This window comes from Malaclemys terrapin, chromosome 6 (genome assembly GCF_027887155.1).
Source record: "Malaclemys terrapin pileata isolate rMalTer1 chromosome 6, rMalTer1.hap1, whole genome shotgun sequence".
NCBI classification, from domain to species: Eukaryota; Metazoa; Chordata; order Testudines; family Emydidae; genus Malaclemys; species Malaclemys terrapin.
The window spans coordinates 65,398,951-65,425,822 of NC_071510.1; the positions used below are offsets into that span (position 1 = coordinate 65,398,951).

Consider the following 26,872-nt stretch of genomic DNA (forward strand, 5'->3'; position numbering starts at 1 on the left):
ACATGGGGATCTGGTTGTCTAGATTCCCCTTTAAGAGATGGAGAAACAAATTCTCCACTCTGTGAGGGAAAGCCTTTGGCCGTCCGTTTTCTTTTAGTGTGGGCCTCCTCCAAAGCCCACTGAAGTCAATAGAAAGACTGCGTGACTCCAGTGGGCTTTGGATTAGAGCTCTGTTGACAACTTTGAAAGCATGCAAGGCAGCTTCATCACTTTTCTTCTTTGTGTGCTCACTATCTGATAACAATCTTTTAGCCCAGAGTCCTGGATAGAACAGTGCTTATTATGTGTAGTTAGAATACTGTTGCCCCTCTGCTGAGCAGTAGCAGAAGTCAGCATCTTGCAGGTTGGTTTACCATTTAAGGAGAAATCAGTGACACTGACTTTTGGCATTTTCTTACTATAACTTGTTGATTTACACCAGTGCTGGGATATAAGGAGTCAAACAACACTCAACCAAAACCCTCTTGCAGGAATCCCAGCCCAAATACTAATGCCTGGTTCCTTAGAAGCAACTCTGCACCAAGAACTAACCATAGAGGAAGAGTCTAAGGCAGAGAGCAACTTCTCTGTTTGCAACAGCTCCCTCCAAAGAACTTCCATCACAAAAAAGCTAACAACACAGCATTTCTTCAGAGACCACATTGCTCACAGTCTGAGTAAAAGTCGTAAGACTATGTGACAGCACCCCCTTGTGACTTCTGCTATAAAAATACTTATTAACAGGATTTAGATGCTACTGGGACAAGGTAGGTGAGGTAATATCTTTTACTGAACCAACTGGTGTTGGTGGAAGGTACAAGTTTTCAAGCTTCTTTTTTTTTTTTTAAATGGAGATCTCCCATCTCCTAGAACTGGAAGGGACCTTGAAAGGTCATTGAGTCCAGCCCCCTGCCTTCACTAGCAGGACCAAGTACTGATTTTTGCCCCAGATCCCTAAGTGGCCCCCTCAAGGATTGAACTCACAACCCTAGGTTTAGCAGGCCAATGCTCAAACCACTGAGCTATCCCTCCCCCCCTCACAGAGCTCTTTCTCCGGTCTAGGGAAGGAAACCAGAGTGTCTGAGCTAATAAGTTGGGACAGATTGTTTACTTAACAACTTGTATTTAGCTCAAACACTCTGGTTTCCTTCCACAGATCTGAGGAAGAGCTCTGAGAAGCCTTAAAGTTAGTACGTTCCACCAACACAAGTTGGACGAACAAAAGATATTTCCTTGCCTACCTTGTCTATCTAATATCCTGGAATCACCATGGCAACAAACAATATTGCAAACAATTTTAGATACTACTATGATGGGTGTTATAGGTAACCCTATGGTAGGTAGACAGTTGAAACAATCATGCTGCAAGTGCACAGGTAGCCTTTTTATGTTACTGCAATATTTATGGTATTCCTTATACTTAGCACAGAATAGGGAATACAGAGAAACAGCATTACTTGCACTTATGAAGATTTCAGTATTGATCGTTACTCAGAGCTGGTCTGATGACACAGTGATGAAAATTCCTGAGCTCTATTTACATTAGCACTCCAACTCTTTTTTCCATTGATAGAAATGCACTGGTTGAAGATTTCCTCAAAAAGACTAGCATAGATGCAGGCATGATTTCAAGAAAAGGAATGCTGATATGTCATGATGCTGGATGTTTCTCTTTTTACTAAAGGGAAGAACTTTTGCAAGCAAGAACACCAATTTATCCATATCCAGATATCCTTACCCGGACAGATAGGGAGCTAAAGAAGATAATTGAGGATCAGGTAAGATCCTTATTTCCCTTTTTTGTTTGACAAGTAGCATTGTTTACAATTATAAAAAAGCTCTTTGAGCAAGGAGAAGCAGACCTGAAAAAAATATGCATTCACATAAATTGAATATAGAGCATTACAAAATTCAGCCATTGCCAAACTTTATTACCTTTTAACTCTGCTACAAGTGCATCTTACTTGCTTCCTTAAGTTATGGAAAACACTGCCTTTTGTTATTTGTTAAATAATAGCCTAATCCTAGTGTCCTGAATTAGCACTGATTTCTTCTGACAAAAATCTTACATCTGAGTACAGAGCACTGATTTCTTCTGATGTGTGTTCCTAACAACTGAATCCAAACCCTTTGACTCAGTTTTCTGGTGACCATCCTTTACCCTTGACAGATCAAAAAGATTTCTTAATCACTTTGTTCTTGTAGGATTTACATGAGCTGGAGAGGCAGGAGGCTAGTCCATTAAAGCAATACATTAATCCACTACACTGCATTCAGGCAGCAACTTCTTTATCTAAAAATATATCATTACATTCTACTTTTATTTATTTAGAAAGATATATTCACTTTGACCTCTTTGCTTAAACTCAACTTGACAGATATGCCAAAACTACAGAGGTAAATTTTCACTATAGCTCATGGAGACTTAGTGATGGACTGCCACTAGCAATTCCTGATTGGCAACAGACACTATTAACATTGGAGTGTATCAGATGGCTAAATTGGAAGGCATTGTGCCGATAACACTGGTCTACAATTTTTGAGAAGTCGTCTGCTTCAGAGATAAAATGTGCTATTTATTATGTATTTTGATGTGCTGAATTCAAATATGACAATTAAAACAACTGATTGGCTACTGTTTCTAAGATATTTAAGTTTTTACATTTTAGGTCTATGTATATTGTGTAGATAGTAGAGTTTTAATCATAAATTGTAAACCTAGGTCCTTTCATGTGTTTATGGTTGCTTTACATGATAATATTTCACCTGTCCTGTTTATGTAACACTTTAAAAATCAGCAAAAGGGTTACATAAATAAAATTTATTATGAAACAAAAGGCAAAAAACTATTCTGTACATAGTTTAGTCTTATTCAGTGTCTTCTCGGCGCTTCTTGGCTTGTCTCTTGTATTCATTAAATGGAGCATCTCTTGTCACTGTCCAGTAATAGTCTGCAAGCATTGATGGGCTCCATTTGCCCTGATAGCGTTTCTCCATTGTTGCAATGTCCTGGTGAAATCGCTCGCCATGCTCGTCGCTCACTGCTCCGCAGTTCGGTGGAAAAAAATCTAGATGAGAGTGCAAAAAATGTATCTTTAGTGACATGTTGCAACCAAGGCTTTTGTATGCCTTGAGGAGGTTTTCCACCAACAACCTGTAGTTATCTGCCTTGTTGTTTCCGAGAAAATTTATTGCCACTAACTGGAAGGCTTTCCATGCCGTCTTTTCCTTGCCACGCAGTGCATGGTCAAATGCATCATCTCGAAGAAGTTCACGAATCTGAGGACCAACAAAGACACCTTCCTTTATCTTAGCTTCACTTAACCTTGGAAATTTTCCATAGAGGTACTTGAAAGCTGCTTGTGTTTTGTCAATGGCTTTGACAAAGTTCTTCATCAGACCCAGCTTGATGTGTAAGGATGGTAACAAAATCTTCCTTGATTCAACAAGTGGTGGATGCTGAACACTTTTCCTCCCAGGCTCCAATGACTGTCGGAGTGGCCAATCTTTCTTGATGTAGTGGGAATCTCTTGCACAACTATCCCATTCGCAGAGAAAACAGCAGTACTTTGTGTAACCAGTCTGCAGACCAAGCAAGAGAGCAACAACCTTCAAATCGCCACAAAGCTGCCACTGATGTTGGTCATAGTTTATGCACCTCAAAAGTTGTTTCATGTTGTCATAGGTTTCCTTCATATGGACTGCATGACCAACTGGAATTGATGGCAAAACATTGCCATTATGCAGTAAAACAGCTTTAAGACTCGTCTTCGATGAATCAATGAACAGTCTCCACTCATCTGGATCGTGAACGATGTTGAGGGCTGCCATCACACCATCAATGTTGTTGCAGGCTACAAGATCACCTTCCATGAAGAAGAATGGGACAAGATCCTTTTGACGGTCACGGAACATAGAAACCCTAACATCACCTGCCAGGAGATTCCACTGCTGTAGTCTGGAGCCCAACAGCTCTGCCTTACTCTTGGGTAGTTCCAAATCCCTGACAAGGTCATTCAGTTCACCTTGTGTTATGAGGTGTGGTTCAGAGGAGGAGGATGGGAGAAAATGTGGGTCCTGTGACATTGATGGTTCAGGACCAGAAGTTTCATCCTCTTCCTCGTCTGACTCAAGTGAGAATGATTCTGGTGCATCGGGAACCTGCAGTCCTTCTCCGTGGGGTACTGGGCGTATAGCTGATGGAATGTTTGGATAATGCACAGTCCACTTTTTCTTCTTTGACACACCTTTCCCAACTGGAGGCACCATGCAGAAGTAACAATTGCTGGTATGATCTGTTGGCTCTCTCCAAATCATTGGCACTGCAAAAGGCATAGATTTCCTTTTCCTGCTCAACCACTGGCGAAGATTTGTTGCACAAGTGTTGCAGCATATGTGTGGGGCCCACCTCTTGTCCTGATCTCCAATTTTGCAGCCAAAAGAAAGGTGATAGGCTTTCTTAACCATAGTGGTTATACTGCGCTTTTGTGATGCAAAAGTCACTTCACCACAAACAGCAGAAGTTATCTGCACTGTTCACACGAGTACGAGGCATCTCTGCTCACTTTGGCTAAACAGAAATGTGTCTCTTTGCAAAATACTCTTTGCAACACTGACAAATAAGAGAGCATGACACTGTATGATTTCTAGAGCTGATATTGGGCAATTTGTTCAGCAGAGTGATGTAAACTTCGTTATGATTGCATCATCCATGACTTCTAGGAATAACATGATGCAATTCATATCATGTATGATGCAATACCAGCTTCAGATTGCATCATTCATTGTTTTGCCTAAAAAGCAAGTACTGTCCAAACCCAGTCATAGATTTATTCCTAGATCCAGTCAAAGATGTATTTTAGTCATTTCTGGTTTAAATTGAGATCCCTTCCCTTTATCCTCACTTATCCTCCGCCATTCCCAAGTCAAGGGTCGTATATACTGACCCAATAGCATATCTTGAAAACTAGAGCCAATCAACAATTTTAAGCATCATTTTCATTCTCAGTGACCCAGAATTAGTAAAGTTTGACTACATTTATTTCAGAAGCATTTTGGCTGTAGAGCAGTGTAATTTGTCAAAACATTTAGCTACATATTAGCATTTTGTAATTTTGTGAGAACTGCTATATTATTATTATTTATATTACCATAGTGCCTAGGAACCCCAATCACGGACTAGAACCTCATTGTGCTAGGTGCTGTACAAACAGAATAAAACATCCCTGCCCCAAAAAGACAACAGATAGTTACAGACAGACCAACAAGGGAGTCACATGAAACAATCAGACAAGATTGTTCAGCATGATCGACAGTGGTCTCAGCCACCTAACTTGGCAAGTTTTTTGAAGGCACCATGACAGAGGAGAGTTTGAAGGAGAGATCTGAAGGAGGATAATGAGTTAATTTTGCAGATGCTCACTGGGAGCTTCTCCCAAGCATGAGAGGCAGCATGTGAGAAAGCACAGCCTGGTGCTGTGATCTGGAGCTAAATAGTTTTGGTTGGAACAATAGTAGCAGGTGCTTCAGAAAATGGTGTAATTATGTAAATGGCTTAGATTCAAGTAGATTCTAATACCATGATCCTGCTCCCATTAAAGTAAATAGGAGTTTTGCAGTTCAGAGACTTCAGTGATAGCAGGACCAGGCCTTGTCATTACTGTGCCAATACCCTAGTGGGGAGGTAGAGAAATGCTATATTGCTACAGTAGCTACCATCTTTTGCATGAGGTATAAAAGGATTTGACCACTCGTAGTCAATATTATGCCTTCAGTTACATTTATATTTTGACTTCATTTGGGTTTCATGAGCATAACTAAGAGCAAAATTTGATTTGCAATCATTGATCCAATGGCCATTTTCACCGTTGATGGGATGTTATCAGCAGTGTCCATGTCAAATTCAAAATACAGTACTTTTGTAACACCATTTTGCAAGACTCAAGAGGAGAACAGTTTCCAATTTCTAGTCACCATGCCTGCTGAGATCTCTCTAGCATGGTTGGCAGTATTCAAGTATTTCTGCAAGGGAGCAACATTCAGTCCTCCTCAACCACCAGTTTTGGTGGTAACATTGAGGGAATCCTGTTGGAACATATGATTTTTGGAAGTTGTAGGAACTAGACTTCATATAAATATTGTTACCCCTTTTTTATTTGAGTGGCTAGTCAAAGTTCAGGGCACTGGGAATGTTCCAGTTGGGAGTAGAAATTGATGATGGAGTCTGGTATTTTTTGTTTATTTATGTACAAAGTTCTGCTTCTGTGAACACAGGAGGAAGAACAAAAAATGGTTCTTTGCTTACACCCTGAGCTTCTTTCAGCCAGCATCCGGACCCAGAACCTTTCTCTGAGCTCTTTCAGGATCACCCTGCTTACAGGCTGCTGCTTCGCTTTCTTTCTCTGCTCACCATCTCTCCGTTTCTTGTCTTCCCCCACTCTTGTCTCTCTCTCTCACCCATCCACACACCTGGTCAGATCCATACCCATTCAAACCCACAGCCCACATGTTGCTGGTTCCTGGGCAGACTCTATCAGGCCTTGGTTTAGGTGTGGCTCTTAACTGTCTCATAGACTTTAGATGCTCATGATGGTCCCTTCTGGCCTTAGTCTGACATCATGCACATCGCAGGCAACAGAACCTCACCCACTAGACCCATAACCTCTGGCTGAGTTACTGAAGTCTTCAAATCATGATTTAAAGACTTCAAATTACCAAGAATACACCATTTACACTTGTTTAAACCTGTAAGTGACCCATGACCCTTGTTAAAGAGGAAAATGAAAAAACCCTAGTGTCTCTTTCAATCTGACCCAGGAGAAAATTCCTTTCTGACCCCAAATATGGCAATCAGCAGCCTTATGTGAAGGGCACATTCACACACCAGTTTCAATGAGATTTTAATTCAACCCATAACAAGATTTAACCCAGTTCATAACAATATGCTCCATAGCTAAGAGTGATTCATTTAATTCTTTGATACCTTTAATCATGAATTTAACACTCAGACATGCCAGACTATCTCACAGTATTGTCCAAACCCATCTCTTTGCACATCCAAATGTGGAGACATTTTCTGAGAGGACGGTTATATGCCATTTTACTTATTTGTGAGCCTCTGCTACTTGGGACTAGAATCTCCTGTTTGCCAGGATTGATGGACCCTCCATTTGAACTTTTGGAAGAGTGTGCTGTGTGTCCTCAAGACTATTACTAGCTGCAATAAGCTCAGCCAGGCTAGTAAGGGAGATTTACACTAATTGATCATACACATTTTCTAAATATAAGGGGGGTACTATGCCCAGATCCTAAATTCCTAACTAACGGCTAGATTCTGACAGGTATGCAAGAGGGTGAGGGCACATGGAGCATCTCCCTATCTTTTGTATCCTTGGCTAGGGTCTGGTTTGAATGCTGTTAGAAAGACCAATGCCTGCTCCTGGTTATTGCCACTGTGGGTGTTGTTGGATTGATTTTGTGGACTTGTCAGTGCTTTAATGTCTTAGAACACACTTCATTGGGACCCAGGTAGCCTCTACAGTAAGTCTTAGTAAGCTACGCAAAGCTACACAAGCCTGATATCTGCACTTATATTCATGCCTTTACTCAGTATTGCTCTCTCTACTGATCTGGCAGCTAGGTCTGATGTCCAGTTCAGTAGAGCAAGCTGCAACCTTTATTTAACTGGTTCTCCTCAAAGCCATGTCCTACTGACAGTATTATAAGGGAACAAAAGGTTATTTATTCATAGATTTTTCAGAAGATTGTCAGCTAGAGTCCCACATTTCTCTGCCCATTTTCTCCAAGGTCTTTAGTAGTACAGTATATAGCATTTGATTAAACTGAAAAGCACCTTGGTGGCGGGGGGGGGGAATAGTACGCCCTCTACAACATCAGGTGACCCCAAAGACCAATGCTTTCAAGAGGTTTCAATGCCAGAAATGCATCTGCTCCCAAGAATGAGTATTTTGCTTCCAGGTATTTTGCTTCACAAAGAACAATAGTAAGTAAATAATTTTTTCTTTGTTATGTTAATCAGAAGTGCTGTTTTGGTTTTTGGACTTGCTTTTCCCATCACAATTCTCATATGAATCTCCCCTAAGCAATCATAAGACTTCCTTATTCTCTGTATGCTATCATATATGATTCACCTTTCTTTGCTGACTTGATTATTGCTGATTTTATAAAGCCAGGTTTGGGAACGAAAGAAATATTACGTTAAACAGCTTTTAGATTTAATTTTCCATTGAGTTGTCACTGTGGAGACAGAAAAAATACCAAGTGTATTGAAATCTTTTTGATAATTCAGAGCACTTCTCTCAGCTGACATTCACTGTAACCATGGACAACATGCCCCTGAGTCACTGGTTTGTTTCAGGGTGGGGGAAGTTTTTCGAAAAAGACACCTACTTTTTAGGATTGATTATCCCATAAGGCATCAGTGGGCCTCACAATATTCCAGTCAGCTTCCCAGAAGCATGAGAAAATGTACATTTCAGCCCAGAATTTACCATACCTGGTCCTGTGATTTGAGACTGTGGTTCCTCCCTCTTCCCTCCCCTTCCCCCTCCCACTTTATTTTTCTTATGAAACCTAAAAAAAACCCCAAAACACCTGACACATTTTTATTGCTGTGTTACTCAGACTTGGATTTTCTGTATTTAAGAGTCTGTAGCTGCAGGGCTTCCATTAATGCAGTAATAACATTGTCATTGAGGAACAAAAGAAGAGACATTAACTTCTGCTTCTTGATTGCAGCACTATAATACTTTCAGTCTTTTTCAACAAAATGTTTTTACTTCTGGCAATGCCTGTGTTCCCTATAAAGGCTGAAATAAGCAAATACATTTCTTACTTGATTTCCCCCCTCCCCCAGTTTATCAGCATTGAGAATGTCTGTAAGTGAAACCATGAGATAGATTGGAAATATGAATACCAGTTGTATTATGTTTAAGTTAGAGCTGAGCAGGGCTGTCTACAAATGAATGATATTTTCCACTGGACGTGTGAGCCTTCCTCCCTGCAAAGTCACACACTTCTGTTTTAGCAGCAATAAGGCAAGCTATGACATCCATCCACCACCCCAACCCTTGCACACAGTCGCAAGCCTCCAACAGAAGCCCTCTTTCTAAATACCTGTCCTTACCGTTTGTGCAACTGTTTTGCTCACGTTAACCCTGGTTATGCCAAATTGTGTTTTTTCCTATATAGACATCATGCACCAAAATGAAATCATTCTCTTGTTTTGCAACAGTGGCAGAAAGAGCTGCAGATCAGACTTAAGGAAGAGGAGGAGCTCCTGGAGAAAGAACTTCAGGAAAAACAAAGGAAGGAGGAAGAGGACTTCAGAGAAATTATGAAAAGGCGAGAAGAAAAGCTGCACAAGAAAACCAAACCTTATGAGCTTCCTGTTACACACAAAGCTGAAGATTTGATACAGTGAATTAAAAGAGCCAACTGTCAGTATTTCAGCAACCAGCACAAATACGGGACTCAGTTTCTAATTTAAATTTAAATACTTAAAATTAAAAGAAAAACTAGAAAAAATAACTCTGCTCCCCAGTGACCAATTGGTGTGTACTTGTAGAATGACCTAGCGTGCCAGGTCTGCAGCTCTGTGACACCTGAGGAATCCATTCCCCTGAGGATTTCAGCAGTCTAGGAAAAATTCCTGGGTGTTACTGAGCTGTCGAAGCAGCTCTATGCCAATCACTCTCAGAGTCCTTAGCAATGGGGGTGTTCTTGGAATAAGAGGAAGTGGCTGGAGCACCACAGCATCCAGTATTCCCCAACTGCTGGAGTAGCCCTTTTAGGTCATGGGAAGCCAGGTTTAATGTAGAGTAGTCCTGAGGTTGCCTTTTGTTATAAGGAGGACTTGGATGGGCCTAGTGTCAGGGAGCCTCTGCCCCTCACATGCCCTGAGCCGATCGTAGCTGCTGCTAAGGCTCTAGCCCATTAATCTCAGAAACATGCAAAAAGGCTCCAATTCAGTAAATGGGTTTAGGGAAAACCTTTTTATAGCTTTGACTTCTTGAGGTTCATTTGGAGTTTCTACTTCCAACAATGAACTGAAGCTTCCAAATTTTACCTGATTTCAGGTCAAAATCATGTGAAATCAGAGAGCTTTCTAATGTTCTCCCTTCAGAACCATACACTGGCCAAATAGCAACTCATATTTGCCACCGGACTAGCAAACCTTTGTGACCTTGTCCATAGTTTGGGTTTGAAACAAAACCAGGCACATTTTTCTGTATTCAGGTTTCCTTAAGAAAGGTTCATAAAGCTCCAGTTATTTCCTAAATGTAAGAACTTTCATGCATCATCACTTTTTGCTACACTCTTTTGAGATAAGATATATCAGAAAAGTGGTCATTAAACCTGCAGCAACTAAGAGTCCCAATTGAGTGCAATTTTTCCAGTTATCTTTTTTCCAATAGTATAATTAGCATTTCTTCCTATTAATTCTTGACTTATGATCACACAGCATATTTTATCATTTGTAAATAGAAGTAGTTGGTATTCGTTACTAAACAATTAAATATGAATTAGTCGTAAATAATTGATAAAGTGGCATTTCTGAATCATCTCTGAAAAAGAATGAGCATCAACTGAATTTTGCCTGTGTGAGCAAATCTTAGAATAAAACTGGCTATAAACTTGTCAGAATACGGGAGCAATGAATTGAAACAAATTCTTCTTGAAAGTTTCTTTTTAAAAAAAAAAAAACCCTAAGAAATCAGCAAGAGTAGGCTAGAATCATATTACTCTTGAAATACAGCAGATCTCCGACTGCCGGCAGTGGGCCTCTTGGGGTATGTCTACACTACGAAATTAGTTCGAATTTATAGAAGCCAGTTTTATTGAAATCGGTTGTATACAGCCGATTGTGTGTGTCCACACAATAAAATGCTCTAGGTGCTCTAGTCAGCGGACCGGGTCCACAGTACAAGGCTAGCGTCGACTTCCGGAGCATTGCACTATGGGTAGCTATCCGACAGCTATCCCACAGTTCCCGCAGTCTCCGCCGCCCCTTGGAATTCTGGGTTGAGATCCCAATGCCCGGATGATGCAAAACAGTGTCACGGGCGGTTCTGGGTACATGTCGTCAGGCCCCTCCCTCCCCCGTCACAGCAACGGCAGACAATAGATTCGCGCCTTTTTACCTGGGTTACCTGGATTACCTGTGCAGACAACATGGAGCCCGCTCAGCTCAGCTGAGCTCACCGTCACCGTATGTCCTCTGTGTGCCGGCAGATGTGGGACTGCATTGCTACACAGCAGCAGCTGCTAACTGCCTTTTGGCGGTAGACGGTGCAGTAGACTGGTAGCCTTCATCGGCGATCTGGGTGCTGGCAGCCGTGGGGCTTGCCTTTTGGCAGTAAATGGTGTATTACGACTGTTAGCCGTCCTGTTACAAGTCGGGTCATCGTACGTTAGCAGAGTCTTCCCTGAGCAGCCGATTGTGCAATAGGCCTGAAGACCATCGTCATACACCGCCCCGTATTTGCTGCCAAGCACCCAGAAAGATGCCGAGGGCTATCAGTCACGCTGCACCGTCGTCTTAAGATGTAAAAAATAGATTTGCTCTGTATTCATTTGCTTCCCCCTCCCTCCGTCAAATCAACGGCCTGCTAAGCCCAGGGTTTTCAGTTTAATCTTTGGGGGGACCATTCTGTGTGACAGTTGTTTGTGTTTCTCCCTGATGCACAGCCACCTTTCTTGATTTTAATTCCCTGTACCTGTACGCCATTTCGTCACTCGGCCCGCCCTCCCTCCTTCCCCTAGTCCGTCAGATACTACGTTTGCGCCACAGCTCAGAGAGCCGAGAAGCGCCTTTCGCGCCTTTTCTTTGAATTCTGGGTTGAGATCCCAATGCCCGGATGATGCAAAACAGTGTCGCGGGCGGTTCTGGGTACATGTCGTCAGGCCCCTCCCCCCTCGTCACAGCAACGGCAGACAATAGATTCGCGCCTTTTTACCTGGGTTACCTGTGCAGACAACATGGAGCCCGCTCAGCTCAGCTGAGCTCACCGTCACCATATGTCCTCTGGGTGCCGGCAGACGTGGGACTGCATTGCTACACAGCAGCAGCTGCTAACTGCCTTTTGGCGGTAGACGGTGTAGCATGAGTGATAGCCGTGGGGCTGGCAGCCGTAGGGCTGCATTGCACCAGCCCCTTGCCAGGCGATGGTATATTATGACTGGTACCCATCGTCGTCGTACTGGTGTGGCTGTCAATCATGGCCACCTGGGCAGACATGCTACTGTTTCGATGATGATGGTTACCAGTCGTAATATACTATTTCCTGCCAATTGCCCAGTATTGTCTGCTAAGCACCCAGAAGAGGCCGAGGGCGATGCTGGGTGCTGGCGGACATGGGGCTGGCAGACGTGGGGCTGCATTGCTACACAGCAGCAGCCCCTTGCCTTTTGGCAGATGATGGTATATTATGATTGGTACCCATCGTCATCATACTGGAGAGGCTATCACTCATGCTGCACCGTCGGCTGCCAGCTTAAGATGTAAAAAATAGATTTATTCTGTATTCATTTGCTTCCCCTTCCTCCGTGAAATCAATGGCCTGCTAAGCCCACGGTTTTCAGTTTAATCTTTGGGGGGACCATTCTGTGTGACAGTTGTTTGTGTTTCTCCCTGTTCCTGTACCTGTACGCCATGTCGTCACTCGGCCCTCCCTCCCTCCCGCCCTCCCTCCTTCTCCTGGTCCATCAGATACTACTTTCGCGCCTTTTTTCAGACCAGGCGCCATAGCTAGCACTGGGATCATGGAGCCCGCTCAGATCACCGCGGCAATTATGAGCACTATGAACACCACGCGCATTGTCCTGGAGTATATGCAGAGCCAGGACATGCCAAGGCGAAACCCGGACCAGGCGAGGAGGCGATTGCAGCGCGGCGACGAGAGTGATGAGGAAATTGACATGGACATAGACCTCTCACAAGGCACAGGCCCCAGCAATGTGGAAATCATGGTGTCACTGGGGCAGGTTCATGCTGTGGAACGCCGATTCTGGGCCCGGGAAACAAGCACAGACTGGTGGGACCGCATCGTGCTGCAGGTATGGGACGATTCCCAGTGGCTGCGAAACTTTCGCATGCGTAAGGGCACTTTCATGGAACTTTGTGACTTGCTTTCCCCTGCCCTGAAACGCCAGGATACCAAGATGAGAGCAGCCCTCACAGTTGAGAAGCGAGTGGCGATAGCCCTGTGGAAGCTTGCAACGCCAGACAGCTACCGGTCAGTCGGGAATCAATTTGGAGTGGGCAAATCTACGGTGGGGGCTGCTGTGATCCAATTTGCCAGGGCAATGAAAGACCTGGTGATAGCAAGGGTAGTGACTCTGGGCAACGTGCAGTCAATAGTGGATGGTTTTGCTGAAATGGGATTCCCAAACTGTGGCGGGGCCATAGACGGAACCCATATCCCTATCTTGTCACCGGAGCACCAAGCCACCGACTACGTAAACCGCAAGGGGTACTTTTCAATGCTGCTGCAAGCCCTGGTGGATCACAAGGGATGTTTCACCAACATCAACGTGGGATGGCCAGGAAAGGTACATGATGCTCGCGTCTTCAGGAACTCTGCTCTGTTTCGAAAGCTGGAGGAAGGGACTTTCTTCCCGGACCAGAAAGTGACCGTTGGAGATGTTGAAATGCCTATCGTGATCCTTGGGGACCCAGCCTACCCCTTAATGCCATGGCTCATGAAGCCGTACACAGGCAGCCTGGACAGTAGTCAGGACCTGTTCAACTACAGGCTGAGCAAGTGCCGAATGGTGGTGGAATGTACATTTGGACGTTTAAAAGCGCGCTGGCGCAGCTTACTGACTCGCTCAGACCTCAGCGAAAAGAATATCCCCATTGTTATTGCTGCTTGCTGCGCGCTCCACAATATCTGTGAGAGTAAGGGGGAGACATTTATGGCGGGGTGGGAGGTTGAGGCAACTCGCCTGGCCGCTGATTACGCGCAGCCAGACACCAGGGCGGTTAGAGGAGCACAGCAGGGCGCGGTGCGCATCAGAGAAGCTTTGAAAACGAGTTTTGTGACTGGCCAGGCTACTGTGTGAAACTTCTGTTTGTTTCTCCTTGATGAACCCTCCAACCCCCCCCCCCGACCCAGTTCACTCTACTTCCCTGTAAACCAACCACCCCACCCAACCCTCCCCTCCCGCTTGCAGAGGCAATAAAGTCATTGTTTTTTCACATTCATGCATTCTTTATTAGTTCCTCACAGAGGTAGGGGGATAATTGCCAAGGTAGCCTGGGATGGGTGGGGGAGGAGGGATGGAAAAGGACACACTGCATTTTAAAACTTTAACTCTTATTGAAGGCCAGCCTTCTGATGCTTGGGCGATCATCTGGGGTGGAGTGACTGGGTGGACGGAGGCCCCCCCACCGTGTTCTTGGGCGTCTTGGTGAGGAGGCTATGGAACTTGGGGAGGAGGGCTGTTGGTTACACAGGGGCTGTAGCGGCGGTCTCTGCTCCTGCTGCCTTTCCTGCAACTCAACCATACGCTCGAGCATATCAGTTTGATGCTCCAGCAGACGGAGCATTGCCTCTTGCCGTCTGTCTGCAAGCTGACGCCACCTATCGTCTTCAGCCCGCCACTTGCTCTGTTCATCCCGCGATTCAGCCCGCCACCTCTCCTCTCGTTCATATTGGGCTTTTCTCATCTCCGACATTGACTGCCTCCACGCATTCTGCTGTGCTCTATCAGCATGGGAGGACATCTGCAGCTCCGTGAACATATCGTCCCTCGTCTTACGTTTTCTCTTTCTAATGTTCACGAGCCTCTGCGAAGGAGAAACATTTGCAGCTGGTGGAGGAGAAGGGAGAGGTGGTTAAAAAAGACACATTTTAGAGAACAATGGGTACACTCTTTCATTACAAGGTCGCATATTTCGGCTTGCAGGCAGCGATGGTAGGCCACAGTGTTTTGGCTTTTTTAACCTTCTTAACATGCGGGAAAGGTTGCAAACAGCAGCGCATTTCCCATATCAAGGATGAATTGGGCTGTCCATTTAAAATGGGGTTTCAATGTAAAAGGAGGGGGCTGCGGTTTCCCGGTTAACATGCGGTACAAACACAAGTAAACCCCCCCCCCCCCCACACACACACACGATTCTCTGGGATGATCACTTCACCCCTCCCCCCCACCGCGTGGTTAACAGCGGGGAACATTTCTGGTCAGAAGAGCAGGAACGGGCGCCTCTGAATGTCCCCTTAATAAAATCACCCCATTTCAACCAGGAGAGCTTTCTGGAGATGTCCCTGGAGGATTTCCGCTCCATCCCCATACACGTTAACAGACTTTTCCAGTAGATGTACTGGCCGCGATTGCCAGGGCAAATTAATCATTAAACACGCTTGCTTTTTTTTTGTAATGTTTACAAATAGTTACAAAGTTACACTCACCAGAGGTCTCCTGTGTGCCCTGAGGGTCTTGGGTGAGTTCGGGGGTTACTGGTTCCAGGTCCAAGGTCACAAACATATCCTGGCTGTTGGGGAAACCGGTTTCTCCGCTTCCTTGCTGCTGTGAGCTACCTACAGTACCTCCATCGTCATCTTCCTCGTTCCCCGAACCATCTTCCCTGTGTGTTTCTCCAGTGAGAGAGTCATAGCACACGGTTGGGGTAGTGGTGGCTGCACCCCCTAGGATCGCATGCAGCTCCGCGTAGTAGCGGCAAGTTTGCGGCTCTGCCCCGGACCTTCCGTTTGCTTCTCTGGCTTTGTGGTAAGCTTGCCGTAGCTCCTTAATTTTCACGCGGCACTGCTGTGTGTCCCTGTTATGGCCTCGGTCCTTCATGGCCTTGGAGATCTTTTCTAATACTTTTCCATTTCTTTTACTGCTACGGAGTTCAGCTATCACTGCTTCATCTCCCCATATGGCGAGCAGATCTCGTACCTCCCTTTCGGTCCATGCTGGAGCTCTTTTGCGATCCTGGGACTCCATCACGGTTACCTGTGCTGATGAGCTCTGCGTGGTCACCTGTGTTCTCCACGCTGAGCAAACAGGAAATGAAATTCAAACATTCGCGGGTCTTTTCCTGTCTACCTGGTCAGTGCATCTGAGTTGAGAGTGCTGTCCAGAGCGGTCACAATGAAGCACTGTGGGATAGCTCCCGGAGGCCAATAACGTCGATTTCCGTCCACACTACCCCAATTCCGACCCGCAAAGGCCGGTTTTATCGCTAATCCCCTCGTCGGAGGTGGTGTAAAGAAACCGGTTTAAAGGACCCTTTAAGTCGAAAGAAAGGGCTTCGTTGTGTGGACGTGTCCAGGCTTAATTCGGTTTAACGCTGCTAAAGTCGACCTAAACTCGTAGTGTAGACCAGGCCTTGGGCATGTGGTTATGTGATTTGAATGCACAGTTGTACTACTTGCATTTGCTAATTTGGCATGTGATTGCACACTTAAGTTATTTGAAAATCTGACCCTCAAAGTGTCATCATTAGGCATCGTAGCTAAAATAGCTGTGATGAATGGGAGAGTTCATGCTTCTTTGAGCAGACATTTCAGGTGACCAAAGACAATGTTACATTGATTCATGTTTGGAGGGTTACTTTTGAAGACCTGTGAAATGCACAGCTCAAGACCAGTAGGGAAACCCTACGGATCTCAGTATCCCCAAGAATACCCAGTCTCTCTGAATTGTTCCCCAAGCTTTCCCTCTCATTCCTCTTTTTCCCCTGATAATGGGTTTGAAAGGAGTCATTCGATCCTGCATGCCTGCCTAACAGCTGTCCTGAGCCCCTTCCCCAAACAAAGGAAAATTCCTTTGTGCCTAAAATGAACCCACAGGAGTTTATGCCGATTGGTTCATGACTGTATCCATTGAGAAAAATCTCTGCAGGATTAGGGATGAAATACCATGGAGGATGGTCATCACATTGATCTTGCCCCTCTCACGACCAGCATCCCCCTTCCACAGCTACAGCAGCCTGCCCTACGGCCTAAAATCTGCAGGATTGGTGGAATGTGTCACATAGCTCATGCTTCCCCCACGTTCCCCAGCCAGAATCTATCAGCTTTTGGCTCTCCTCCAAACACAGGGAAGGGGTGGGGAGGTGTACATGGCCTAAACTACAGAGCATGTATGGCTATTTTACACTGTGCTGTAACCACACTCACTTCAGTGGGTTTACTCCTGATTTACATTGGTATTAGAGGAGAATTCAGATAATAAATGGTCCAGAGGCAACATGGGGGGGGGGGGTCATGTGCCCCCTTTCCTCCCCCAGCCCTGATTTGCTGCTTGGCTTGTACTGAGCATGCTCAGTCACACTGCTGCAACTGGCTGCTCTCGTTCTGCTCTCCCCCCCCCCCCCCCCCCCCCAAGCACAGGTTGTCTCTCAGATTTGTCTTCAAATTGAGCTGGTTTCCTTGTTTCAATGTTTATTGAAACTAAATCAGAACACAACAAACATATTTAAAAAATTAGCCATTCATGAGCACGTCTCCATCTAGTAAAAACAGTAGCAGCTACACGTACAAAACTTTGAATATTTTATATCTGAATGCTGCTATAGCAGTGAAAAATTTTATCACATCTGCTCTTTGGGAGAAAAGTGAAGAGCAGGGGAAACTTTTCTTTTCCTGCCAGTGAGCATACAAACCCTGGGTGCTGGTGAAGATTTTTTTGATGGATTCAGCCCATGTTCAGCCTATAAGTCATAGGCTGGCCATCTGAGATTTAAAGCATTTGGAATACTCATTATACTAATTCTAACAGTCTTCCCTGACATACCATGTGCATTTGGAACCTTATTTATAAACAAAGCTAATTTTGAAATGTCAAATTCTCTAACATAAATTCAAATATTTACATAGTTTAACAAATTCCATTGATGATTGTTACTTTTGAGCAATAGGCATTTTTCATAGTAACATACCAAGCTGAAGGATAATTTAGCTTTAATGTTATTCACATGCACTTACTTAGCCCTAGCTGAGGACTAATTTCCATAATACCTGCTGCTGTACCATTTCCTTATTCCCTCTTCATATTTCGGAGAAAAACAAAAAACTCAATCTGTTAAAAAAAAAAAAAGTAAAAATGTTCTCAGAGGAAGGAGATGTGCTTCCTGACTACCACAAGGACTCGCTTGTGGCTGCAAAGCTACAGCCCTATGATAAGGGGCTGCAGAGACACTCAGTCCTCATGGGAGCTCCAGGGGACATAGCACCTGATTCTCATTTACACTCAAGCCATTTTACACCACCCTGATAGTGAAAAGAAGCCTTAGAGGGTAAGGGCTTGTCCTCATGTGCAGCACAGCTGCACCAGCGTAGCTGCACTGCTGTAGCGCTTTAATGAAGACACTACTACGCCAATGGGAGAGCTTCTCCAGTCGGCGTAGTTAATCCACCTCCCCGAGAGATGGTAGCAGTGTTGACAGGAGAAGCCCTCCCATTGACATAGCGCTGTCTACGCAGGGGGTTAGGTCAGTATAACTACGTGGCTCCAGGATGTGGATTTTTCACACCTCGGAGTGATGTATTTATATCAATATAGGTCTCTAGTGTCGACCTAGCCTAAGTGTTGCTTACATCCATGTTGAGAGCCCTTTACACTGCCAGAGTGATATAGTGGCCCTGCTGTAAATGAGAAACAGGCCCACTGTGACCGAGTGAGGCGCACAGCCTCTGGGAACACACCAACAGATGACAGACCAGAGCTGCCTCTGATGCACCACTTTCAAGGGTGAAGTGTGCTCTCCCTCAGCCCCATTATTCTGGCCAGTGTGGAGGAGGAATGGGGTCTGTGCCTTCTTGTCCTTCCTTGCCTGTCTGGGAGGTTAGTACCTCTAAATTATTAGTAGTTGTATTACAGTAGTGCCTAGAGGCCAGAACCCTATTGAAAAAAGAATGGAGAAGTTCAAGTCTTGTTGCTCTTTGTTCTTTAAAGGGAAATTATGTCATTTGTAGACAATGTAAAGAAAATCTGTCAATTGACATGTAAATGTGCCTAGTTCACTCATCTCATCCCAGGGTATTGGCTGAGTAGAGCATATTATTCTGCTCTCTAGTATTTTATTGTATAGAATTTCTATTGAAGTCCCTATTGCTATTGAGCAACTGGTAGCATATAAACCTCAGCACCGACAGTTCCTTCTTTTGAGCATTGAATTTGAAACTGTGTTTTCCATTGCCTGTACTAGAGGAGACAACTGCTGCAACCTCTGCATATGCCATTACCAAGGCACGAAGCTGCTAGATGAACTAAGGGCCCTATTAGACACGGTATATTCAGTCCAGGTCTCTAAAATCCAGAAAGCATTACACAATTTTTATACAGACTTTACTCAGAAAAAACTCCCATTGGAGTCAATTAGTCTTGACTGAATAAAGGACTTCAGGATTAGGCCAGTTAATTAAAATGGAAGTTTTGTTTCAGTAAGGCGTAATGAATACAGGCCCTATAAAATAAGGGGGCAAATTGTATATACAGCAATACAGTTTAACATATTTCATTCAAGTTCAGGATTGCTTTTATTTTATTTTCTGCCTTGCTACCAACCCATTCTGACATGCATTTCCTAGGCTTTCACTAAGATCAAGCTAAGTAGTTGAGAATAGTGGGTGGATCATCAGCTGCTTAAAAGATGACCGGCGGGCTATATTGGCATGGCTGCAAGGGCGCTACAGGCAATGCCTTCTTAACCTTACTCGGTCCCTAAAAGCACCTACAGCAATGTCTGATGCAGAGATCCCGAGGCATAAAGCGCTATATTTTCAAGAGTGCTGAGCACTCAACACTGTCCCCTCCCAACCTGGAGCCAGGGGGCAGCACATCTGCACACTCTGGCTTTCAGTACCAGCCATAGGTTGTAGCAGGCTGCTGTGTCTTCTGTTGAAATCAATGGGAGCCTTTGGGTTCTGAGCACTTCTGAAAATCAGGCCACTTTTTCAGCGCATAAGTAGGGACTTAGCAGCCTAAATTTATGAATCCAGTTTTAGAAAACTGGGCCATATTACAGTTCCAGACTGCCTTCAAACCATTAGAGAGAGTGAGGCAAGAAGTAATGTGTTCTTTACATTTAACAAATGGAGTTACAGCAGGGATGAATTTTGTCCCTTTTGTCTATTGTTGCTGCTATGAGCTTCTGCAGAACAAGATCTCTGTATTCATTGACATTTTTTCCTCCTCTAGCTTCAATTCATTCCCATAGGACAGATATTAGAGGAAAAATGAAAGTTCATACCACTGTCACAGGCAGAAGCCACAAATGCAGCACTGGGATGAGCTGAGGTATGGGGAAAAGGTATGTTTGCGCTAGGAGTTTGTTTCAATCATTTGCAAATTGTTCACTATGTAAAACGTAGTCTGGTTTGCCTTCTCTACCGATTTGTATAGCACAGGGAGAGGTGGGCATTTGCTGCCGCAGGACAGTGTGTTTATACTTCCACAATTATGGAGCTGTCTGTTCTTAAGGGCGGGTCTACACTTAAAATGATGCATCGGTGCAGCTGCATGCTACTATGACACTTCTCTGAAGACGCTGCTTTGCCAATAGGAGAGTTTCTCCTGTAGGTATAGTTAATCACCTCTGCCAGAGGCAGTAGCTCTACTGATGGGAGAAGCCTTCCTGTTGAAAATAGCGCTGGCTATACCGGGGGTTAGGCCAGGGCATAATGGGGACTAGATGGGGCATGAAAGAGCATACTAGTGACAGGATGGGGTTAAGGCAGAGCACACAGCTCTTTCAATTATAGCAGGGGATGTTTTGGCCCCTGACCAGACCAGGATCAGCAGTCCCATGCTGCTCTCTTCAGCTGTGCCAAGTGTGTAACCTTGGCACAGCTGAGAATCTGATCCAATATCTGTATATTTACAAATATAATGTATGCAAATATAGATATTTTACCATGAAAAAAGTCATTTAGTCAAAACCCCAATTTTCCATTGAAAAACAGTTTCACTGGAACATTTTCAGCCAGCCCTAACTATTAGGTGCTTTTCATTCCAACCTTCTATTGCTGGCACCTAATTTGTGCCCCAAAATGCGGGCAGGCACTTGCTTTGCATGCAAACCCTGCATTCTCACATACAGAATGAGAGTAGGCACACAATTACCCATTTAGCATGCACAAATGCAGATTTGCATATGCAAAAATTAACTTTCTTTTTTCCTTTTGGTAGTTGAAAATTTGACCCAGCAATGTCCAAAGCTATGCTTGAGTGTATGTTGGGTGCATAATGGCTGTCTACAGAGTGGCTCTGCCACCAGTAACTCTCTTTTTAAGCACTTTGAGATGTCTTGAGTATGAAAGGCTTAATATAAAGCCAAATTCTATTCAGTTTAATTTTTAATACAGCTGTATAATTCCCTATGAGTTCCTATTTTTCTCCCCTCCAGCACAAATACTTTCTCTTTAATAAAGTTTGCAGCAATATTACAAAGTCACAGATTCTAAATACTATTTTATGATACAGTTTTAAAATTTCTTGGGTAACTGTCCCTGTATCCCAATTGCAAAGTTATCTTCATAGATGCTGACAGTTCATTGATAGTTGAACTTGAACAGATCAAAACACAAATATGGGGCATTTCCAGTGAGCCTGCAAAATCCCCATTGAAGATTTTCTATATCTGGAGGCACAGTTATGGATTATTAGGTTTTTAGTTAGCAGAGTTAAAGAGGGAAGTTTATACTGGGGAAAACTTAAATTTTGCTTAAAACCTAGATCTATTTCCTTTTCACATTTTTTAATAATTTCACTGGCTACAGTATGTTTACTAATTATCAAAATAATTTGTTGTTTAAACAAGAGTTTTCTCCAGAGTTGGAATCATGCCACCTCTGCATGCTGGTAGCTAAGGAGCCCAGTACCTCCATGATAGGAGGACAAACTAAATGAAAGTTGACATCCTTCCTGGTAGGAGTGCTGTTAATCCAGCATCTTGCATATACATTCACTTAAATATGTTCAGTGATTTAAGAACTTCAAATGAGAAGTGCCAAATATTATGTATTCGTAGTAGCTTTCTTTCTTTGCTTTACAGCATGCTGACAACCAAATTCTACACAGGTCTGAATCTGCATAGCTCCATTGAAGTCAATGATTGGCTAAGGGTGAGCACACCACTTCTAAAATACTCAGAACTCCCTGAAACTTTGCAAACTCAAACTGAATCTTTGGTAAGGGTCAGACCAGCCTGTGGGTGAAATCCTGGCTCCATTGTAGTCAATAGAAAAACTCCCATGACTTCAGTGAGGCCAGGATTTCACTCTACATTTCTTTTTTTCAAATTGTTGGTTTCTGGCCAGGACTGGTAGAGGCAATGCCAAAATAACAGAGAGAGGTTGCTGTCACTGTATTTCTCTCTAGAAAGCAGAAATTGAATGAGGTTTCACAGCCAATTTTGCAAATGCAAGATAGTTCAGGTAAGCAGCCTAACTTCTGAATGTTTATTGAAACCTAGCTTGAACACTAAATATTTTGAGGTTCTTTCTATGCTTACCTTTGTCCCAGATCCTCAACGGTATGTAAAGACCTAATTTCCATTGATTTCAATGGGATTTAGGCACCCAAATAATGTTTGAAAATCTGGACCTAAGTGTCTCTCAACATTGATTAAAAGAATCTATGCATTGTTTTATGGTACAGGTGGATATATCGGCCTATGATTTTATTTGTAATGTATGAATTAATAATCTGTATTACCTAGAGTGGAAGACTAACAAAAATCAATTTCTGTACGAGTCTGGAAAAGATTTGGTCACACAGTGATTTTAAGCATTACGGGTATATTTGAATGTTGTTCATTGCTCTTAAGAATCCCTGCTCAAGAATTAGGTGTCCTCCACCCAAGAATCAGATGAGATTAAACAGATTTTCAAAACATGGCATCTGTATGCATTCAGTCATTAGTGCGCTATCACTGTGTCTCTGTAAAGAAAAGAATTTATATATGCAAATGTCGCTGAGGTTTCCATATATCAAGTACACGTGAGTCTATCATCAGCATGCATAAGTAATAGTGTGTAAAATGTTGTACCCATAAAGTTGTATGGGAAACTGGATTGAGGCCCCTTAAAAAATGTGGAGCCAAATTATTTTTTAGTGCAAACTGATATAGCACATAGAAGTCAATGGAGCTGCCTAATTTATCCCAGAAGAGAAACTGGCCCTTGATTGCAAAGGATAATTGCTCCAGTGAATTTCCTCCAATAATCACACTGAAAACCTGAATCAGGGAACAAACAAAGGTATTCTGATTTGTCAGAACTTCTTAGGATAGTTGGATTGTTTGAGGGGAGGTGACTGGTAGGATGGATTCTAATGTAAAATCAATATTTACTTTGGAGTACGTCATCACCCTTTTGCCCAATATAATATTGAAAAGAACATTCCCTATAACAAATGGGATATGTGAGCAGGAAAGGACACAACTCAAACGGGAGCGTCAGAGGCAAATAGGTTCCACGTTATAAACATCTGCTGTCTAAGATGTTCTTAAGTACCAAGGATTCTGTCGGGGTAATTTATAGTTAAGGGTTGAGATTGTCTTAATTAACATTTCTTTTCCTTTTTATAACTAAGCTTATAGAATAACTTCACCAAATGTTTTGAGGACCTTGAGTGATATCGTTAAAGTCTAACGATTTAATTTCTGCTTTGTTTTCTCTTCCATAATTTACTGAGCAATAAAACCCTAACTTGATTAGAAAACCAAAAGCAATTTTTTGTCCTTATTTTATTTTGGGAGAAGGTGCTGTCTGATACTTTGTCAGAGAACAATGCCTCTGTCATCCTCCATGAGGCAGAGAAAGCTGATAGCAAGTAATTGCATAGTAACTAGTCACGGGTGAGGAGAAGCGGGGTGAGGAGAAGCAGAGATGTCTATTCACACAAGATACCATTAGAAACTCTGAGGTGCAGAAAGGCACCAAACAGCAACACGGCCTGAAATTAACAGTTGCTGTTACAATATAAATTTAGATTCAAAATACTGCATTTTTAATCCTGTTTAATCTTCTATCCACATGACATTAACAGCAGTCCAATCTTTAATGCCTCTAGTACAAGCTAGGATTCAGAGAGGCATAAAATAGACATCAGTGTTTAGATTCATTACCCAGGCTACAGTCATTTTGGACAGATAGTTACAGAATACATCAGTTGCATTTTTACCCAACAGCAACAACAAAAACTAGACAGTTTTTCTGTTGCTGTATGTGTTTTCCTGATAAAGTGGTGAGTGATTCCAACCACATTACTATTATTAATAAGGGTCTGGATTATGTAATGGAAAATGACAGGCTATAATAAATGCCCAAAGTACTGTTCCTGCTAATCAGTGCTCCATCAATACATGTGAATTTCCTAGGCGCTGCACTATATGACCCCTTGCCAAGTCTCTTTTTGGAGGACTTCTTTTAGGGATAGCAATGCTAACACTGTAATTTGATTACAGAACCTAAAGGTGCCCATGGACTATACATATTTTCTCCCTTGGAGAAACAAACTAACAAATTACCACTAGTCTTTGTATCTGCTATCCAGTGTAATGGATTTTTTCATGTTCATCTACTATGCCATATAAGAGCAATACTCCAAACAGTTTAAAATGTGGAGTATTAGGCCTTGTCTACACTACGAGAGTAGTTCGATTTTACTTAAATCGAATTTTTGGAATCGATATTGCAAAGTCGAACGTGTGTGTCCACACTAAGGACAGTAATTCGACTTTGTGAGTCCACACTAACGGGGAAAGCGTCGACATTGGAAGTGGTGCACTGTGGTCAGCTATCCCACAGTTCCCGGAGTCCCCGCTGCCCATTGGAATTCTGGGTGGAGCCGCAAATGCCTTCTGGGTAAAAAAAATGTGTCCAGGGTGCTTTTGGGTAACTGTCGTCATCCGTCCATCACTCCCGCCCTCCCTCCCTGAAAGCGCCGGCGGGAAATCAGTTCGCGCACTTTTCTAGTCAGTGACAGCGCGGACGCCACAGCACTGCGAGCATGGAGCCTGCTGCAACCATCACTGCAGTTGTGGCCGCTCTCAACGCCTCGCAACTTATCATACACCTTTCCCTGAGGCAGATGCAGAAAAGTCAGGCGAGGAGGCTACGTCAACGCGGTGATGGCCTGAAGTCTGAGAGTAGCACAGACCTCTCAGAAAGCAGGGGACCCAGCGCCGAGAACATCACGGTGGCAATGGGTCATGTTGATGCCGTCGAAAGGAGATTCTGGGCACGGGAAACAAGCACTGAGTGGTGGGACCGCATAGTGCTGCAGGTCTGGGATGAATCCCAGTGGCTGCGAAACTTTCGCATGCGGAAGGGAACTTTCCTGGAACTTTGTGAGTTGCTGTCCCCTGCCCTGAAGCGCAATGACACCCGGATGCGAGCAGCCCTGACTGTCCAGAAGCGAGTGGCCATAGCCCTGTGGAAGCTTGCAACGCCAGACAGCTACCGGTCAGTCGCGAACCAGTTTGGGGTGGGCAAATCTACCGTGGGGGTTGTTGTGATGCAAGTAGCCAAGGCAATCGTTGATGTACTGCTGCCAAAGGTAGTCACCCTGGGAAACGTGGAGGCGATCATAGATGGCTTCGCAGCGATGGGATTCCCAAACTGCGGTGGGGCCATAGATGGAACTCACATCCCTATCCTGGCACCGGAACACCAGGCCAGCCAGTACATTAACAGAAAGGGCTACTTTTCCATGGTGCTGCAAGCACTGGTGGACCACAGGGGACGTTTTACCAACATCTACGTGGGATGGCCGGGCAAGGTTCATGACGCTCGTGTTTTCAGGAACTCTGGTCTGTTTAGACGGCTGCAGCAAGGTATTTACTTCCCGGACCACAAAATAACTCTTGGGGATGTGGAGATGCCTATAGTCATCCTCGGGGACCCAGCCTACCCGCTAATGCCCTGGCTCATGAAGCCCTATACTGGCGCCCTGGACACTGAAAAAGAACTCTTCAACTACCGGCTGAGCAAGTGCAGAATGGTGGTGGAGTGTGCTTTTGGACGTCTCAAGGGGAGATGGAGAAGCTTACTGACTCGCTGTGATCTCAGCGAAACCAATATCCCCATTGTTATTGCAGCTTGCTGTGTGCTCCACAATCTCTGTGAGAGCAAGGGGGAGACCTTTATGGCGGGGTGGGAGGTTGAGGAAAATAGCCTGGCTGCTGATTACTCACAGCCAGACAGCCGGGCGATTAGAAGAGACCAGCGGGAAGCGCTGTGCATCCGGAAGGCTTTGAAAGCAAAGTTCCTGAGTGAGCAGGGTAACCTGTGACTTTAAAGTTTGTGTATTGAGAAGCTAAACCTGCCCCCGTTTCTTTGCCCAGTTAATGTTGACTATCCTATCCAGTTACATACCCCCTTCACCCCACTTCCAACACACGTTTCAAAATAAAAATAGTTCTACTTTGTTAAAGCACACCGTTTTCTTTAATACTGTATTCGCGGGAATTTTTTAAAACTGGGACGCAGACTGTGGTGCGGAGCGGGTGTACTGTAGTGGCGCGAATGCAGCTTCTAAACTCAAGGATTGACAGGCTCCGCTGCGGTGGGATGGTTGTTTCAACGGAGCCTGTCACCCCTCCTGATAGGGACTGTGTGTATGGGGGGGTCTATGTGACTTTGTGGCAGGGGGAGGACGGTTACAGATCCCCTGCTGTGTGGCTCTGTGATCCTGCCTAAGGACCGCCGCTTAAGATCTGTAACTGCCCTCCCCTGCCACAAAGTCACAGAGCAACCCACCCCCCACCACATAACATGAAAACAACCTCCCAGACTAACCAGGGTAACTAGTCACTGCATCACTGCACTATGTATGTGCCCTGCTGCTGTGCCTGCCCCCGACTATATACCCTGCCAAAGGTGACTGTCCTGTCGAATTACCAACCCCCTATCCC

The 26,872-nt window shown here is 44.2% G+C and overlaps 1 protein-coding gene across 2 annotated transcripts in view; it reads left to right on the plus strand.

The window, feature by feature from the left end:
• TMEM232 (transmembrane protein 232) overlaps positions 1 to 22,035 on the plus strand; it is a 150,241-nt gene extending 128,206 nt beyond the window's left edge. Inside the window, exons 13-15 of one of the 2 annotated variants that reach the window (XR_008445317.1) lie at positions 1,664 to 1,757; positions 20,152 to 20,263; positions 22,007 to 22,035. Coding sequence is in view for 1 of the 2 variants with exons in the window: in XM_054031384.1 (XP_053887359.1) it covers positions 1,664 to 1,757; positions 9,233 to 9,421 (283 nt within the window). In the remaining variant the exon portion in view is untranslated. Of the gene's footprint in view, positions 1 to 1,663; positions 1,758 to 9,232; positions 10,670 to 20,151; positions 20,264 to 22,006 lie in introns of those variants that run through there. The other variant, XM_054031384.1, reaches the window with a different exon arrangement.
• Positions 22,036 to 26,872: the final 4,837 nt, after the last annotated feature.